This window comes from Rana temporaria, chromosome 4 (genome assembly GCF_905171775.1).
Source record: "Rana temporaria chromosome 4, aRanTem1.1, whole genome shotgun sequence".
Classification (NCBI taxonomy): Eukaryota; Metazoa; Chordata; class Amphibia; order Anura; family Ranidae; genus Rana; species Rana temporaria.
In genome coordinates, this window is record NC_053492.1 from 353,038,387 (window position 1) to 353,057,867 (window position 19,481).

At 40.7% G+C, this 19,481-nt stretch overlaps 1 protein-coding gene across 8 annotated transcripts in view; it reads right to left on the reverse strand.

The window, feature by feature from the left end:
* Positions 1 to 19,481, reverse strand: part of UTRN (utrophin) — a 910,930-nt gene that overhangs the window by 623,833 nt on the left and 267,616 nt on the right. For all 8 annotated transcript variants that reach the window (XM_040350827.1, XM_040350824.1, XM_040350828.1 and 5 more), the window contains 5 exons: positions 18,690 to 18,902; positions 16,041 to 16,154; positions 13,152 to 13,307; positions 9,574 to 9,744; positions 1,827 to 2,006 (listed from right to left, as the gene is read on the reverse strand). In XM_040350827.1, coding sequence (XP_040206761.1) covers positions 1,827 to 2,006; positions 9,574 to 9,744; positions 13,152 to 13,307; positions 16,041 to 16,154; positions 18,690 to 18,902 — 834 coding nt within the window. The remainder of the gene's footprint in view (positions 1 to 1,826; positions 2,007 to 9,573; positions 9,745 to 13,151; positions 13,308 to 16,040; positions 16,155 to 18,689; positions 18,903 to 19,481) is intronic.

Below are 19,481 nucleotides of genomic sequence, written 5' to 3' on the forward strand. Positions count from 1 at the left end.
GACTGAAAATAGGTACATATACAGAACTTCTTATACAGGTTAGGCAGGATGGGTAGGAGGGGGGAGATGAGAACAATTTTAAGAATAGATAAAGTTAGGGTTTTCTTCTATTATAATGCCTGAAAACCGTTTATTAACTTTGACATTATTAGTAAATCTGTGCTTATTTTTTCAGTTTAATGTATCGGGGTGAATTATACCTTGTTTTTTTTTTTTTAGGGGAAATTGGACCTTTATTTGGTGGTAAATGTTAATGTGTATGCATGATTTTTTATTTAATTTTTTTTAAAGGAAAACTGGCACCAAAAAGTTAAATATATATATATATATATACACACATACATACATACATACATACATACATATATATATATATATATATATATATATATATATTTTTTTTTTTTTAATGTAGCTGTAAATTTCGTGCCATTACCATGACCAACCACCAAAGTACAACCAAAAATAAAATTCTGCTATTCCCGACGATTGCAGGGCTGCCAATTGTGTATACATTTTTTGTTGTTTGTACTCATAGTAGGGCTCAGAAACAATAGACCTAGATCAAACCATTACAGGCATACCCCACTTTTAAGTACACAATGGGGTTTATTTACTAAAAATGCAAAATCAGGCATAGAAACCAATGAGCTTCTAACCCCAGCTTGTTCAATTAAGCTTTGGTAATAAAACCCGGAAGCTCATTGGTTTCTATGCAGAAGTGAGCCTGATTTTGCACTGTCCAGTTTTAGCAAATAAACCCCATTGTGTACTTAAAAGTGGGGTAGGCTTGTATCTAGCAGTTTTATCCTTATTTTACTTCCACAAGATTTATTTCCTTTACATTTTTCTCCTCTGATGAGGAAAAAAAAACAATGTATATTTTTTTCCGTTCAACAGGAGAAAGAAAGTACAGTACAGGGGCAGGCTGTACTGATAGTGATCATTGTGATACCGATCTTGTGAGCTTGCTGTGTATCGCACAAACACAGGTACGCATATATGCGGTCCCAATGAAGAAGACCCACCTTTATGAGGCTGCATATGTGTGTAGGCCTGTCTGTAATGAATGAAAATGCTTTAAAATATCTGTTCACCATAAATAACCATAAAGTACACGATTCCTGTATTTGGAACGCAAACCTGCGGGCAGTGCGGCAATCTTACATGCTTTTTAACAAGTATGTGAAATGTGAGTGCAAACCTTTATAACTTAATAAAAGTTTATTTAGTCCATGCGGTAGGAGGCTATGTGTGTTCAATTCTCCTTCTATGATAAATGTATAGTTAGTAAAAACGCAAGAAAGAGCTAAGGAATGATCCAGAGAGCCGCACAGGACCTATAACCCTTTTCTACAGGCGATCTTTTCATGGAAAGTTGGTGAGTGAGGGCACGAGAGGAAGGGGAACACAGCACCTTTATCATGCACTTTATAAAGAGACTATTGTGGAACAGAACAGTCACAGCACTTTATTTCTATATTTCACACTGTTGTAAAACGTCTATATGGATTTGTTATTGGCATAGTATGAAGTTTTTGTTTGATTTCTGTCCCATTCAAAAGGATTCTTTTGTATTCAGCACAGACGGCGCAGGGATCTTATGTTTTGATGTTGTTAGGTTAATTGGCTCCTATCTAAATTGGCCCATGTATACTGTATGTATGAATGTGAGTTAGGGACCTTAGATTGAGGGCAGGGACCGGTGTGAATGTACAATATATATGAATAAATTGGTGGTGTTATACAAGAACCTGTAATAAAAAATAAAAAAAATAAAGCATAAAAGTTAAAAGTATAAATATTTTAGTAATCATTATTAGTACCTCTAGTGTGTGGCATTTCCCCCGCATTCTGTTACAAAGTAACTGATAGTTGTCAAGAACCTCTTTAAGCTCCATTGTCAAATCTTGGCCACCAGCTGGTCCTTTGGCTGCCATTGCCTTTATATTATCCTTTATGATCTTCACTCTCACCTCTTTCTGTAACACATCCTCTTTTGCTCGCTAAAAATGAAAACAACATGTAAAAATATCTACTTAATCATTCATACCAAGACATTACCAAACTACCTAAAGAGGCCAAAAGAGAGACTCCACATGAAGAGGTATAGAATAATCACATCTGGAATACTGAGAATGATTTTCTGAACAGAAAGCAATCATTTATATAATACGTAATCCAAGTCAGTTACTATGAAGGATGGTGCGTAACAATTGTCAAACATTTTCAGATCATATGATTGGATGTGCAAATATATAATAGAGTATGCACTTGGAAGATATAGAACTAACACAAACACGTGTGAAGAAATGCATTCATTTATCTTTGCATTAGCTGGCTCTCTGGGGCGCTCATGCTGTATATGGTCCATTCCTTTGATCTGGACTGTGTGATTTACATCTCAGTGACCTGTCTAATGGGCGGTTGACTCAGTTATTCTTTCCTGAGGTTTTCAATCTGGGCACATGAGCCCTTTATTGACATCACATATATAAACATTGGACCTGACCATCACAGTTCCCCTTTTGTTTATTAATTCACTATAGGTCCCTAGCCACGCTTTGGGCTCTATTGACCTGACTTTGGCCTCTATGGGGGTTCTTCGCTGCTCTGACCAATCCCGTTGGGGACTTGGGAGTTAAATAATTGACTTGGTCACGTCATAATCCCCTGATGAAGCCAATGGTTTGGCGAAACTAGTCGGGAGGACCTGACCGCTGTATATGGGATATTTTGCTCCCCCACAGAAATGTTGTGAATTATTTATACTGCCTTTGTATATACATTTTAAACATAATTTTCTTATTTATAATTTAATAAACGTTGTATAATTTTTCTATAATACTTTGTTTCTTGTTCTGTGGCACCGTGATAATCCCAATCCTCCTACCTTTTTTCATTCTAACAAATTTAGGGATGAGGTGCTGTATCTATTAGGACACTCGACCACTTTCTGCCAAATATACTATACCAAATGACATGACTGTGTTATGTTTTGATCTGCTCCTTGCTGGTAAAATAGTGAACTGGAGCTAGGAATAAAGGAAGGCACCCAGAATAATAATCTGGACACTCTGGCATCATTTACACCTATTTGCTTTAAAGTGGTATTAAACCCAAAACCAAAATGTAGCTTAGTGTAGTTTACCAATAATTAAATGTAGCGGCTGTATTCGTTTTCTTTTTTTTGGGGGGGCTTTTTTCCCCTCTGTTTTCACCTGGTCATCTGGCCAGTAACACACCTCCTGTATTAGAGTGCCCCACTCTGGATGAAGGAGTACAGGGGGCACCTTTGGACAACAGCACTGTTAATCTAGGAGCAGTGTTAAGCCCTGTACACACGATCGGACCTTTGTCTGACCAAACCCACATCGGAATTATGACGGAAATCCATCCGAGTAAAATAGATGTTCTCTATCTAAACTCCGATGGAATTCATCGGAATTACTCCGATGGGGCATATACACGGTCGGAATTTCCAATGGAAAAAGTTAGTCGGACTTTTTCCATTGGAAATTTAGATCGTGTGTACAGGGCTTTAGATGTACTAGGAGATTTAGGCTAATGAACTGAAGCCAAACTCCAGCTCACACTTTATATATTTTGGGATAAAGGTTTTACATAAAGTTGATCATTGTAAGCACCCCTGTTGTGGCAGATGGTTTGTCTCAACCCTTTAACTGTAACATTTGGAGGTCAGCTTGTTTTTTGGAAAACAGCCGACTTACTGGCAAGACCACAGGTGAAAAAAAAAAGAAAGCCTAAAAAAAAGAAAACAAATGCAGTTATAACATCTAAGAATCGATAAGCTGCAATATAACAAATGTTTGCTATTGCGTTTAATACCACTTTAACTTACATGCATTTCCAGCAGAATCCATGGAAACATATGAAAACAATGTCAAACTGCATTAAGTGTATGTGTTTATCTTTATTTATTTCAATGAAGAATCCATTTTCCACCAAAAGCAGAATAGTGAATGCAGCTTCTGGAATTTCCTTTGTTTATGTGGGTCATTCATCTAAAGATGGAGGCTGCTTACTATGGCATGAGGTCAGCTGTACTCAGAGGTGAGCTGACATTGAGATTAAACATGCCACCATAGTGTGACCTATTGAAGAACTAGCATTTGTGATATGACATGAGTGACTTTATCAATGATTAATAATAAGCTTACTTCTTTTCTACACAAGAAAATACATTTTACTGTTTTGGAAAAAAATCGTCTCTGCTCGCTATACAGTATGTTAGCCATGCGGGCAGGGCATACCTGAGAAAGTTTGCTGGAATATGTCAACCATGGCTAGATTCCCCACTTAGTAAAATGCTGATATGGCTTTGTCTCAGTAGGATGTCTTTTGTTACTTTACTACCTTTTACCCTGCGTTTTGTGCGGGCTGCATTTGTGTGGGGACAAATGAATAGCTGCTGTGCCTGCATTTCCGGAAAAAAAAAAAAAAGGTGCATGAACCTTTTTTTAAAACGCGGCTGCAAGGAATTCACTTGGTCTTTTTAAGCATGCAATTTTCCTGCAAGGCTGAGATGGGTGGAGGTGCCATTGAGAATTTGTTTTGTTTTGTAACTATATTGGCTCCTCTTAGCCTAGCAAGGAATAATTATTACTTAGTGTTCCGTGGTACTCTGTTTTGTAATTTTTGTTATTACCGGAAAAGTTTGAAAAATAAAAACCTTTAAAAATAAAAATGATTAATAATAAAGCTATAATCATACCATTTTTGGTGAAATACAGAGCAATCATATTCATTTCAAAAAATGAAATTAAAGTGTATGTTACCCCAAATAGTTATTTTTTTCTATGCATGTGTTCACATACGTGTATTTTATGACGTGTATGACTTTACGCGCACTGCGTCGGACGGACGTACGTTCGTGAATCGGCGTATCTCCCTCATTTGCATATGTGAATAGAAAATCAATGGGTGCGCCAAATACGTCCCGCCTAAATAAGCGCCCACTCTACCACGGCGTAGGCAAGTTACGTTGGTCGGATGAAGCCTATTTTCAGGTGTATCTAGTTTTGTGGGCACGGCGCACAGATACGACAGCGCATATTTGCACTTACGCGGCGTATCTCGAGATACGTCGGCGCAAGTGCTTTCTGAATCCGGGCCAAGGACTCTTCTTTTTTTTTACAGAGAAAACACAAGGACTCTTTAAAAAGGAGCTCCAGTCTCCGGTGAAAAAAATTACAATACAGCAGCTAAAAAAACAGCTACTCACCTGTCCCACGATCCAGCACTCACCCCAGCCGGTTTCACCTGCGGTCTTCTTTCCTCTGGGCTGACATCTTCACTATGGGCACGCGGCTTCACAGCCCGCTGCACATCGTGAATGGTCCCGCAGCCTTCTGGGACCTATCACGTGTCCCAAAGACTGCAGGGGGAGGGAGGAGAGCTTCCACTGCCCCCCCCCAGCTCCTCAAAAGTACCAATTCTTCGAGAGGAGCGGGGCACAAGTCCTTAAAGCGGAACTTCCCCTTGGGTGGAGCTCTGCTTTAATAGTCTTGGATTTATGCTAGAAGGACATAATACTCTTGATCCACACAACTTTGTTTTGAGACTAATGCCCTAACCAAGTATTTTTCATGTTAACATTTTATTTATTTCTGATTAAATTAAAATAAACCTGATTCTGTCCGGGTCACTGAGCTGATGTATTGTGATTACTGACTGAATATTTGAGGCAAAAACGTCCAGCATCTCTAGTATTTCTCTCCTGTGTTATCTATAAACATTTTCTGAGTCGCAATACCCTCTGCTATTATTTCCCATTAGACAGTAATTTCGGCTATCAGCGACACTCCAAATATATGCAGATACAAGGTGATTTCTGCTTTTAAAACTAATGTTGGAGCTTTAGGGTGACCCCAAATACTTTCAGTATAACACCCCCAGAGCAAGAATGTCCTTGTTCTCACTGATATAATTTTGTAGCAGCATAAAATGGAAATAATGACAGAGGTTACTGAGAACCAGGTAATAACTAAGGATTCTGAAAATGCACAGAAACCGTTAATTATGACACATTTAGAGTTCATGGCAGCCAGGAAGACAGCGCTAATTAGAACAGGATTTCTTTCTACCAGGACCTTTGTCCTCAAGCATAATCTTCAGACAGAATTCTTTTTTTTTTCCTTTTCGAACAGATACGCCTCACATAGGATGTACAGGGACTTTCAGCAAGAGATGGAAAATCATTGCACTGATTTTCACAGCCCAGAGGTCATTCTGAATTGCATTACAAATAACAGAGCCGTAAGTGAGTTTGCTTTATATTTTGTAGTCCTATCGTTCTCATCATGTCGGTATTTAATAAGTAGCAGATCACTTATTTGCTGGCCCTGCACAGATTGCCTTTTGGATGTGATCTGCAAATCAAAAATTTACCAATCTAGTATGTGGGTCTACCTAAAACAATCTGATCAGATTTTATCTAGGCAGGTAGACCTTTACACTACAGTGTTGTTGGTAAATTCTGCTAATCTAAAAGACCAAAATCTGACAGTTTGTGGCCAGCATGGCATTAAAGCAAAACTATAGGCAATTTTTTTTTTTTTTTTTCATTTTGGATAGAGTAAGGGAGGGATATAACCAATGCAAGGTTATTTTTTTTTTTTCCAATTGGGGAGATTTACCTTCACTTCCTGTCCCACAGCCAAACAAGTAAGAGGAAATATCTGCAAATTAGGAATTCTCTTGGTGACCCTCAGGTCACCAGAACTAGTGTCCCTATTTGAAGATTTCCCCTCTATTTATTTTCTGGAGACACCCAATATTTGGGATTCTCTTTTACTTTCACTTCCAAAGATAATACTGTAGTAAACAGGATAAATAGATGGGATTGATCTCCCTAACGGGCACAGGCCGCAATAAAAACCGACAGGGGTTCTAATCCCTCTCCCCTCTATCCAAAACTGAAAAAAAAAGTTTGCCTTTAGCTATACTTTAACCCCTTAGAGCTGGCACATGCCAGCCCTTTAAGGAGTGTAGAATGCCAGGAGGTGGGGCTTATAGTCATGTGACCACCGTGACAGCCAACCACAGCAAGATGCGAACAGGAGCTTTTAGTTTGCCCTAGGCAAATGTGCCGGGATCAGGGTGTGCGCTCTCGGCACAGTGCTATTGCACGCAAATATGTGCCGACTCGGTGACAAAGAGTTAAGGAACAGAATTAAGCACACAGATCTGGATTTTAAAAATGCATCACTGCTCTTTTTTAGAAGTCAATTGGTTTTATAGTTGTCATAGGTAACCTGAACAGAGAGGCAAAAGAAATGAGTCAAAACAATTCACACAAATAATTGTGTAAATAATTACTTCAATTCTCCAATCATGTGAAAAGCAAATTCCTGTTTAGAAATGTAGAAACATAAAAGAGTAAATGCAGAAAAAAGACCAGGTGGTCAGTCTGTCCCTTTTATTTATTTGGACTTATTTCATCTACACATGATTGTGATTGTGTTTTTTTAAAGTTCTCACACGGCTGAATAACTGAAATGAATATTCACCCATCTTACTGTGTGAACGTTCTCATCCCCTTTAGAAATTCAGCCCACTAGTATTTAATCACAGCACTTTTGCTGCAAGTAAACCACTGAACCTCACACTAATTGCAGCAGTTTAAAACTAGTTTGGTATAGAAACAAAGTTATTTTACTTTCTAAAGCTAGCCATACATAAAAAGACTAAACTGATTTGCCCATCCACACATTTGAAGTAGATGTGGAAACCCTCCCTGCTGTGTCTTTGTATTCTGACAGTGGGACTCTTCCGCTGCCAGAATACACTGTCCATTGGCTGCAATTGCTGATGGAATGCTGAGACCATTCGACAGCAGCCAGTCCGGCCTATGTTGTACAGAGAGGGCTACACAAGGAACGAAATTTGGGTGGTTCCTGCTGGACCGGACAAATTGCAATCAATGTGGGGACAACTTTAGGATTCTAATTCCACCTTTTGGTTGCCAGATCATCTTTAGTTATCATAAAGGCAGCTAATAAAATAGAAATAAATGCAGCAGTCTGCACATCACCGTACCCAAGAATGTGGTACTAAACCAAATCATTGTTTAATCTGGTTTACTTGTTTTTTAACCACTTAAGCCCCGGACCAATATGCTGCCTAAAGACCCAAGGGGTTTTTACAGTTCGGTACTGCGTCGCTTTAACAGACAATTGCGCGGTCGTGCGACGTGGCTCCCAAACAAAATTGTCTTTCCTTTTTTCCCCACAAATAGAGCTTTCTTTTGGTGGTATTTGATCACCTCTGTGGTTTTTATTTTTTGCACTATAAACAAAAATAGAGCGACAATTTTGAAAAAAATGCAATATTTTTTACTTTTTGCTATAATAAATATCCCCCAAAAACATATATAAAAAAAAAATTTCCCTCAGTTTAGGCCGATACGTATTCTTCTACCTATTTTCGATAAAAAAAATCGCAATAATCGTTCATCGGTTGGTTTGCGCAAAATTTATAGCGTTTACAAAATAGGGGATAGTTTTATTGCATTTTTATTTTTTTTATTTTTTTTACTACTAATGGCGGCGATCAGCGATTTTTTTCGTGACTGCGACATTATGGCGGACAATTTTGACACATTTTTGGGACCATTGTCATTTTCACAGCAAAAAATGCATTTAAATTGCATTCTCTATTGTGAAAATGACAGTTGCAGTTTGGGAGTTAAACACAGGGGGCGCTGTAACATTTAGTGTTCACCTAGTGTGTGTTTACTACTGTAGGGGGGTGTGGCTGTAGGACTGACATCATCGATCGAGTCTCCCCTATAAAAGGGATCACTCGATCGATGCGCCGCCATAGTGAAGCACGGGGAAGCCGTGTTTACACACGGCTCTCCCCGTTCTTCAGCTCCGGGGAGCGATCGCGACGGAGCGGCTAAAAACAAATAGCCACGCCGTCGTCCTGGATCGCTCCCCGAGGCTTACCGACCGCCGCATGTAGCAGGGGGGGTCCCGATCGGACCCCCCACCCACGTCAAGCAGAGCACGTACAGGTACGTTGATGTGCCTGTCCATGCCATTCTGCTGACGTATATCTACATGAGGAGGTCGGCAAGTGGTTAAAGTATAGGAAATGAATTGTCATTGTGCAGGATACTTCTTAAAATGGCCATAGAGAATAAAAAAGCAGTTGGGTGTGTTCTTTTTCCAAAGTGAAAAGCTTGATATCCGGGATGCAAATATTAAGATGCCTCTATATCAAGCTTATCTTGGGTAAAACAGTTTTTATCAAAGAACATCCAATACATTTATTTGTATGACAATATCTAACATGTATGATATCCTCTAATATTCATAAGGGTCTCTTAATGCTAACACATGAGGACCATCCTGATCAGTCCCAAATCCTCTCAACATTCATGACCACCTTTAGATCCGATCCAAGCCAACCCTGTACAAATTGACAACAAGGTATAGATAGCTAGATAGAAGGACTGCACTGTCTACTTTTTTTCACATTGACAGTCCATTTCATAAACATTTTAGGTATCTCTTTAAATAAGAATGTCATCCATCGCTTTCTTACTTTCATTTCTTCTAGAGCACTCTCAAGTTCTTCAGGAGACTTGTATTCAAAATCCCTTTCCAAATATTCCTCTTCAGCTTGCGTCATCCACTCTCGCATTTCTGCCAAGTCCTTCTTTAAATTCACAGCTTTCTCTTGACTTTCAGATAACCTGTTCATTTGATGAATTACCTGAAAAGTAAACATGTGTTTAACATAAACGGATTTTAACTGCATAAGATGCCCAGTATGTACAGCAACTGCATATAACATGGACTTTATTAAAATAGTGCAGCAGAACTAATGTAGTAAGGTGTTTCTGTAGTCAAAACCCATCCCTCTATTTTCTTCCTATGATTTTCTAGCATAAACAGGTAAAAAGTGTTTACCATAACCTTATATAGGGGCATGGTCTGGAGCAGAGTTGGCCACTAAAGAGAGATGTACCGCTGCCTTTAGGGGACCTTTCTGCTCTACATGCCATTCTGGGTTTCAAAATGGGCAGCATAGAATGCCCTCTGTAACCTACCAGGACCCCTCTCTGCAGCCTCACCGAGAACACAGAATCAAGAAAAGAGGGGAGGGCTTGCATGGGCACGGAGACTGTGTTGGAGCTAATTCAGCAGATGCCCAAGATGACTAATCTGCAATCCATAGCCACATATCAACGATGCCCCTCGGCAGCTGTCTCAGACCTTAAGGAAGAGATCAGGAGAGTTGAAGACCAACTCTCCACGGTTAAGCAGTTCTCCACCCACCATCACATTGAAATTCGGGACTTGCAGCTTGTGGCAACACAGCACAATAATCATCTAATAGATATGCAATACAGATTGGATGATCTGGACAACTGTAGTTGTCAACACAATCTGGATGGTCCAGATGGATGGAGTAGTGGCTGGTTGGTGGACGGCCACCCTGTTCCAACAAGGCTGCGACGCCAGCAAGGCATTGGTAGAGTCATGTTTTGGGCCAGAATCATGGGAAGAGAGCTGGTCAGCCCTTTTCGGGTCCCCAAAGGTGTAAAGATGACCTCTGCAAAGTATGTGGAGTTCCTGACTGACCACTTCCTTCCCTGGTACAGAAGAAAGAACTATGCTTTCCGTAATAAAATCATCTTCATGCATGACAATGCACCAGCAGAATACCTCTGCATCAATGGCTGCTATGGTGATAATAGGAGAGAAATCATGGTGTGGCCTCCATCCTCCCCTGACCTCAATCCCATTGAGAACCTTTGGAGCATCCTCAAGCAAAAGATCGGAGGGTGGGAGGCAGTTTACATCCAACAGCAGCTCTGGGAGGCGAATATGACATCTTGCAAAGAAATTCAAGCAGAAACTGTCCAAAAACTCACAAGTTCAATGGATGCAAGACTTGTAAAGCTGCTATCAAATAAGGGGTCCTATGTTAAAATGTAACGTGACCTGTTAAAATGTTTAAAAAGTTAAAATGTTGTTCAAAGTTTGTTTGAAATGGTCTTTGGGAAGGACTCGGCTGGGCTCACATCCAATTGCTACTATGTCATCAGGAGGCGTAGGACCAGCAAGATAGCACAGGTAGCCAAACTAAAATGGGAAAGGGATTTGGGCCCAGTGGAGGACACGGAGTGGGATGAGATATTGGAAGGGGTAAAGACTGCATCCCCTAAATTATCAGACAGGCTAACCCAGTTATATATTGTGCACCAAGCGTATATCACACCGCAGAGGTTGGCAAAGTTTCAGTCCACAAGGAGCCCTGTATGTCCCAGGTGTGCAGCAGAGGAGGGCTCGTTTTATCACATGTTATGGCACTGCCCAGACATACAGGCGTATTGGCTACAGGTCACACAGTTTCTTCATGATAATATGGGAACCCCGGTGGGCATGGACCCAAAGCTGTGTCTTTTGGGACTATTACCGGATGTAGATACAGAAAAGTATCAGGCAATCTTTATGTATGAAACTTTATTTTTGGCTAGAAAGGTGGTGGCAAAAGTATGGATGCAACCTGAGGCACCGACACTGAGGGATTGGAAGAGGGAGGTGAATGCTACTCTCCCATACAGGAAAATGATCTATACACAGAGGGAGACCACAGAAATTCTCCAATGTATGGGATAGATGGCTGGAGGATGGTGAAACATGTACAGTCTAAGTATCAGTGTGTTGAGACTCGGTACGGGTCAAGGGAGGAATGGACGGGCGGGAGTAGTTGGCGTCCCAGTGGTGGAGCTAGTGCTTGGAAGGGTCAATATGTTATACATGGTAGAGGCCGTAACTGAGTTAATTTATCTGTGCCTGGGGAAACACATACGAAAGGAACTGAGGATGTTATGGATAGGAGTAACTGTTTCCATGCCTTTTGACAATGCGGGGAATGTTGACCCACTGTGTTTTTCTTTTATGTTTTATTTTTTTCTTTTCAAAAAACTGTGTGTATACCTTTGTCTACAACTTAATAAACTTGGATTTATTTGGAAAAAAAAAAAGTTTGTTTGAAATAGCTTTTCTAGTCTTGATTTCAGTAAATATGCTGCAAACACAACAAATGACAATTTTCAGTTCTTTACAACCTATAAAGTGTTTTGAAATTTACTGTGCGTAATAATTTGGAACAGTGCATTGTAAGTTTTTTATTTTGAAAAAAAAACTGTTATCATTAGAAGGTTTGTTCAATAAAATGTGTTAATAGTTGATAATACAGTAAAACCTTGGATTGTGAGCATAATTCGTTCCAGAAACATGCTTGTAATCCAAAGCACTCGTATATCAAAGCATTTTTTTTACAGGGTATAAAATATAAGAGATGCACCTCTAATGCCCCGTTCACACGATCGGTTCGTCTGATGAAAACGGATCGTGTGTGGGCCCCATCTTTTTTATTTCCCATCGGTGAAAAAAAGTAGAACCTGTTTTAAATTTTTCTAATGGTTAAAAAACCAATAGAAAAAAATGATCGTCTGTGGGGAAATCCATCGGTCAAAAATCTACACATGCTCAGAATCAAGTCGACGCATGCTCGGAAGCATTGAACTTCATTTTTCTCAGCATGTCGTTGTGTTTTACGTCACCGCGTTGGACACGATAGGATTTTTAACCGATGGTGTGTAAGCAAGACTGATAAAAGTCAGCTTCATCGGATATCTGATAAAAAAAATCCATCGGTTCGTTTTCATCAGACAAAACGATCGTGTGTACATGGCATTAGTGTAGTAATAAGTTGCTAAATGTTGTACCTTCATTAAATGTAACAATATTGCTACACTTAGAGGCTCCTCTCTTCTTTTTTATACTTAGTTGTGACATGACGCTACTCTTATCTCAAGACATCACTTGTATATCAAGGCAAAATGTATTAAAACATTTTGCTTGTCTTGCAAAACGCTCTCAAACCAAGTCACTCTCAAACCAAGGTTTTACTGTATGAAAATTATGCTGACTGTTGTTTACATCAACAATTTAGGTAAATCAGAAAAATATCATTGGCATAATAATTTGGAACAGGGTGTAGTATGTGCTGCATACTAGCTCATTATGCCTTTGCCTTGCAGGTTTTTTTTTTTAATGTGCGGGTTTACTACCGCTTTAATTCTGATACATAGCAGTTCTGTTTACCTGTTTATTTAGTAGTTCCCATTGTGCCTGCTGGTCGGCAAGCCGTGGTAATACCCATGTATGAATCAATGTATCGGAGTGGCTTCTCAGTGCAGTTTCCACATCTGATAACTTGTTCAAACATCCTTCCACAACTTCCATGTCATTCACAAGAGCCTAAGTTTGAAAACAAATAAATAAAGGTGACACCTTTGTACAAAGCAAGCATAAATGTACCCAACTATTCAAACTCCTACTATGTTAAAATGATGATATCAAATGTACTCTTTTAAGTTTATCTAAATGCAAAAAAAAAAAAACATTGTTTGTTACCTTTATAGAAATTGGCTGGTTTTCGAAGTCACTCCCTGCTGTAGAAGGATAATGCTGTTGTCATGTTATCTGCAACTTCTATAGTGCCACCCACTGAATAGGTGACTTACAATGGCTGGAAATGATCACTATGCTGATATGTACACTGCCAGCACCTGACCCAGAAGTTCAAGGCCACCTCCACTAGCATGATTTGCACAGTCATAAAAACTTTAGTAAAGTTTAAAATATCTAAAAATAAATGGTATAGTGGCGATGATTTCATCAAGGCACTTTATTTATGAATGCTATTTTAAGAGAGTTGCCATTTGGTGATGGTATAATTTTTCATTAAGCTTTGACAATATCCCTAGAGTTTATGGATAACTAAGAAATATTTTAACTACCGTATTTAAAGCGGTAGTTCACCCCCCCCCGACACATTTTACCATCGAGACAGGCATTGTAGCGCGAGCTACAGTATGCCTGTCCCGATTTTTTTAACCCCGTACTCACCTTGTAGTCGTCCATCGTAGATTTCGGCTCCCGCGGGGAATGGGCGTGCCTATGGAGAGGGAGGATGATTGACGGCCGGCCCTGGCACGTCACTCTCTCCGAAGACAGCCGGAGTAGGTCTCGGCTCTTCACGGCGCCTGCGCACAGGCTATGCGCACGCGTCGTGAAGACCAAGCCTATTTCGGCTATTTCCGGAGAAGCGTGACGCGCCAGAGCCGGCCGTCAATCATCCTCCGTCTCCATAGGCACGCCCATTCCCCGGTATCTTCGATGGACGACTACAAGGTGAGTATGGGGCTAAAAAAAACGGGATAGGCATACTGTAGCTCGCGCTACAATGCCTGATTTTAAGGTAAAAGAAAAAAAAAATGTTTTTTTCCCGTCGATAGGGTGAACCCCCGCTTTAAAATGATTTATTATTCACTATATTATATGTATAATACCCAATATGGCACTTCACACTGACATGAAGCAGGGAACCCTGGGAAGCCACCTCTGTTGGTTGTTTTGTCCCCTTTAACCACTTAAGGACCGCCTCCTGCACATATACGTCGGCAGAATGGCACGGCTGGGCACAAGCACGTACAGGTACGTCCTCTTTAAGTGCCCAGCCGTGGGTCGCGGGCACGCGCCCGCGACCCGGTCCGAAGCTTGTGGGACCGTGACCGTGGGACCCGTGGACCTGATCGCCGCTGGAGTCCCGCGATCGGTCCCCGGAGCTGAAGAACGGGGAGAGCTAAGTGTAAACACAGCTTCCCCGTTCCTCACTGTGGCGCCGTCATTGATCGTGTGTTCCCTTTTATAGGGATACACAATCAATGACGTCACACCTACAGCCACACCCCCCTACAGTTAGAAACACAAATGAGGTCACACTTAACCCCTTCAGCGCCCCCTTGTGGTTAACTCCCAAACTGCAATTGTCATTTTCACAGTAAACAATGCATTTTTAACCTGCCTGGCGGTATTCCCGCGCGTGACTCGGGGTGGGTTTTTCATGTTGCGATCGGTAACCCCGAGTCACGCTCGGGCTAGCTATGCAGAGCCTGCAGCATGCGCTGGCTTACCTTGTCCTGGATCCAGCGATGTCACCGCGCTGTGTGAGCGAGCGGGACCTCGCTCGATTCACACAGCGTCCTCCTGTGCCGCCGATCTCCGTTCCCTGCAACTTTACGACGCACGGGAGCGGAGAACGGCGCAAAATTCAAAAACGTAAACAAACACAATACATACAGTATACTGTAATCTTATAGATTACAGTACTGTATGTAAAAAAAACACACCCCCTTGTCCCTATTATATAATTAAAACCTTTCTTTCTCCCTGCAAACTGTAGATTGTCCATAGCAACCAAAAGTGTCCCTTTATGTCAAAAATAGTTTTAGATCAGCTAAAAAACAGCGATAATAAATTATAATCACTTGCAGAATTGTGCGATAGCGATTTGTGGGAAAATTCGTCATAAAAAAAAAAATAATGACAGCGACAATTTTGCAACTGAGAAAATTTCAGTGATTTTGAGTTGATTACATTATTGAATAATTTTTATTATAATTATATTATTATTTGTTATAATTATTTATAATTATTTATTATATTATAATTTATAATTTTGTTTTTTAAAAAATGTCATACCCGGGATGCCTATTAGATTCTTGTTTGGTCAGATTTAAGTGAGTTATTCCTAAGAATTACAGAGTTAAAGCGACGCAAGTGCCGAATCGCAAAAACTGGCCAGGTCCTTTAGCTGCCTAAAGGTCTGGGTCTTAAGTGGTTAAACCATTTTACAGAAGGTTGGTATGTAAGCAGCAAAGTTTTGTTCCTACATGAAATTCTTTCTTGGTGATTACAATTACAATTTGTTAAAGAAAGTAATCCAAAGACATTTTATTAGGGTAATAGAGAAACAGTGGGGTTCCAGGCCCCTTGTTTCTGTCTGTAGCTGATTTTAGAGATGCTACACCACTTGAGTATAATGACACAGATGTCTTACTTTGGATAACATAACAACATAAAAAAGAAATATTAGCACATAACATTAGGGGACTGTCCCACACTCATTCAGTAAACCTATATTCTTACCATGCACTGGTCCAGCTGTCCCTGTAGAGCCTCAGGATCCTCTGAGGCTGTATGTTTGTTGAGCACAAAATCTTTTGCTTCGTTCACCCATTTCTGTACAGATTTGGAATGATCCTGAATGTGTATGAGACAAAATGACTATATGAATAAAACTAGGACGATAAGAATTACTGCTGTTTACATTTAAAAACTGGACTCCTAAAATGAATATAGTTTATATGTAACCTAGAGCCAAAAAAAATCACTGTAATGTAAAAACAACAAAACTCATTGGGCCGGATTCAGATAGGTTAGCGGATCTTTAGATCCACGTAACCTATCTGATTTACGATCCGCCGCCGCAAGTTTTTGAGGCGAGTGCTTAATTCAGAAAGCACTTACCTCAAAACTTGCGGCGGCGTATCGTAAATCCCCCAGCGGAATTCAAATTCCGCGGCTAGGGGGAGTGTACTATTCAAATCAGGCAAGTCCCCGTGCCGATCGTACAGTGCATGCGCTGTCCGAAATTTTTCCCAGCGTGCATTGCTCCAAATGACGTCACAAGGACGTCATTGGTTTCGACGTTTACGTAAATTACGTCTGGCCGTATTCGCGAACGACTTACGCAAACGACGTAAAAAAAAAAAAAATTAAAACTCGGTGCGCCGGGCGGTCGTTCTTTTCTGAATCTGCGTAAATGCTCATTAGCATATTCGACGCGTAAAAGACACTGAAGCGCCACCTAGCGGCTGGCCTGGAATTGCAGCCTAAGATCCGACGGTGTAAGTCACTTATACCTGTCGGATCTTAGGCATATCTATGTGTAACTGATTCTCTGAATCAGGCGCATAGATACGACCGGCCGGCCTTGGAGATAGGACGGCGTATCAGGAGATACGCCGTCGTATCTCCTATCTGAATCTGGCCCATTATTTGCATTTCTTGCAATACCAGATGGAAGACATTTTGAGGTTTTTACCCCAAATGCCAACCATAGGCCCCTTACAAAAACAATTGTGGTCCTTGAAAAAGGCCACAAGGTGTAAAAAATTATTGTTTACTTCACAGATGCCTTCTCCTAAAACAAGGGCACAGGCTGTACATTTGATACCCTGGTCTTACTGTAATATATTACATTTTAAAGTAAACCTGTGATGGTAGACACATGCAAGCCCCAAAGCTTGCACCCTTAAAAACAAGTCAGCAGTGCAGGAAGTATGCCACAAGTCATACACTATAAACCAGACACAAACCTACAAAAAAATGACTGGAGATGCAGGGTGTACTGCTTAGATTGTAGCAGAACAGGTCCAACACAATGCAGAAACACTAAAGTGTATGTCCAGCCAAATTTGTTTTTCTTTAGCTTTGGGTAGAGTGGTGAAGGATTAGGGCCTCTGTTTTTATCTGCTATCCATTGTTGAATTAGAGGGATTGAGGTGTATGCGGTTATGTGCCAGATTGCGTAAGGCACAAGCACGGCCATATGCTTCAAAAACACTATCTGCATTCAGAGCAACCCCCAGTGCATAACCGTGTACAGACACAGCTTGTAATTCCTCTCAATGGGTCTTGAGAAAGAAATCATGTAGGTTCTGCATGCTGTACATCCCCTGTATGGCCGTGTGCATAAAGCCTCGTACACACGATCGGATTTCCATCAGACAAATCTGTGGATTTCTGTCCGAAGTGCGTTGGCCGTGAACTTGTTCTGCATACAGACGGCAGAACTTTTTCAGCGAACATACACAAAAATATGTGTTTTTTCAGCTCTTTAAGGCCAACCTTTGTGCGACTTCTGCTAATGTTGTCTGATGGTTAGCATTGGTTTGGAGCATGTGGATTTTAGCCCGATGGACTTGTGTACACACCATCGGATAATCCGACGGAACACATTTGTTGTCGGACAATTTGAGAGCAAGGCTATCCAACATTTATTGTCGGAAATTCTGACAACAATTGTCCGATGGAGCATACAGACGGTCGGTACAGCCGACAAAACCCTTCCATCACACAATTGTTGTCGGAATATCCGATCGTGTGTACGGGCCTTAAAATTGATGAAGAGAGGAAGACATGTTTGAATACCAGCCTAGATGACACTCGTGACTCCCTTCACAGATACTGCCCCAGATAGCAAGCAATTGTGCTACAAGTTAGAAAATGACTTGCTTAGCTATTGCTAAACTTGCCAGGCTTCACAAGTTTGTTGCACAATTGCATGACTCCAGATCAACTTTCTTTGCAAACATTCTGCAAGTTCTGGTTCAGTGATGTTGTGCAATAGTCATCAGAACTTCCATGCTGTAGACTTGCAGAGCGCTTGCTGTAGACTCACCACTGCAACTTTGCTCTTGCTAGAGAATTGCCTACGAATTGGAAAAGTGTCAACTAGAACTTGTGCTTTAAGTGCGAGTGTACAACTTTCCAGTACAGACTTACAATTTAACACTGCCACACAATTGTGGCAAGTTATCCTTGCTATCTGGGGAGGAAAGTGAATTTAGCTAGCCTAGGACAAGATGTTATTCATAGGATTACCAGGTGAAAACAAAGAAGAAAAAGACAAGTGCAGTCACCTCATGGAAGGGCTGGTAAACTGAAATATAATTTTCTTTTTATTTATTTTTAGATACACTTTAACTACCACTGCAGTTCTATTTGCCTTACCTCAAATTCTTTCAGTCTGGAAGTTATATCCTCTAGAATACATAGGTGATCAGCACAGATACTCTTTAGCCCGCTCCACTGCTCCTCCATATCCCTGCACTCATTCATATATGCTGCTGTTTTGTCTTCTGGGGCTCTCTTCTCCAGGAGTCTGGTTTCAGTGTACATTGTATCAAGGTGCACCTTCTGGGCATCTAATGTCTGTAAAAGAACCTAAAAACAAGAAAGTCGCTATAAACAACAATTTCACATAACACACAGGGGAAGTGCCGAGGCAATGCAAGTTGCTCTGGACCTGAACAATGCTCTGCAAGTAACATTTACCAGAACAGATTCTGGAAAGCACCCTACTCTGCCCAAAGGTTATCCCAGCCGTGTCCAGTCAAGCGGGCTCCAGATGCAGAACTCCAAAAGTTTGAGGATGACCGTGCCAAAAAGCTGCAAGAGACAAAGCTCCAGCAGCGATGTAGATAAGAATCTTGATTGATAAATGAAATGAAAGAAGGAAAGAAGGGTGTTAGAAAAAAAGTTAGTGCTAGTTCACACCAGATGCAGTTCCTTTTTTTCTGCACTAAAAATGCATGCACAGTGTTTTCCATGTATTCAAATGGCTCTAGTTCACACCATGCAGTCAGGAACCGGTGCAGAAACTGACTGCATGGTGTGAACTAGAGCAACCTAGAGCCATTGGAATACATGGAAAACACTGTGCATGCATTTTGTGTAGAAAAAAAAAATCCACGGAACTGCGTTTGGTGTGAACTGGCCCTTAGTGCAGAAAAAAAGCGAATG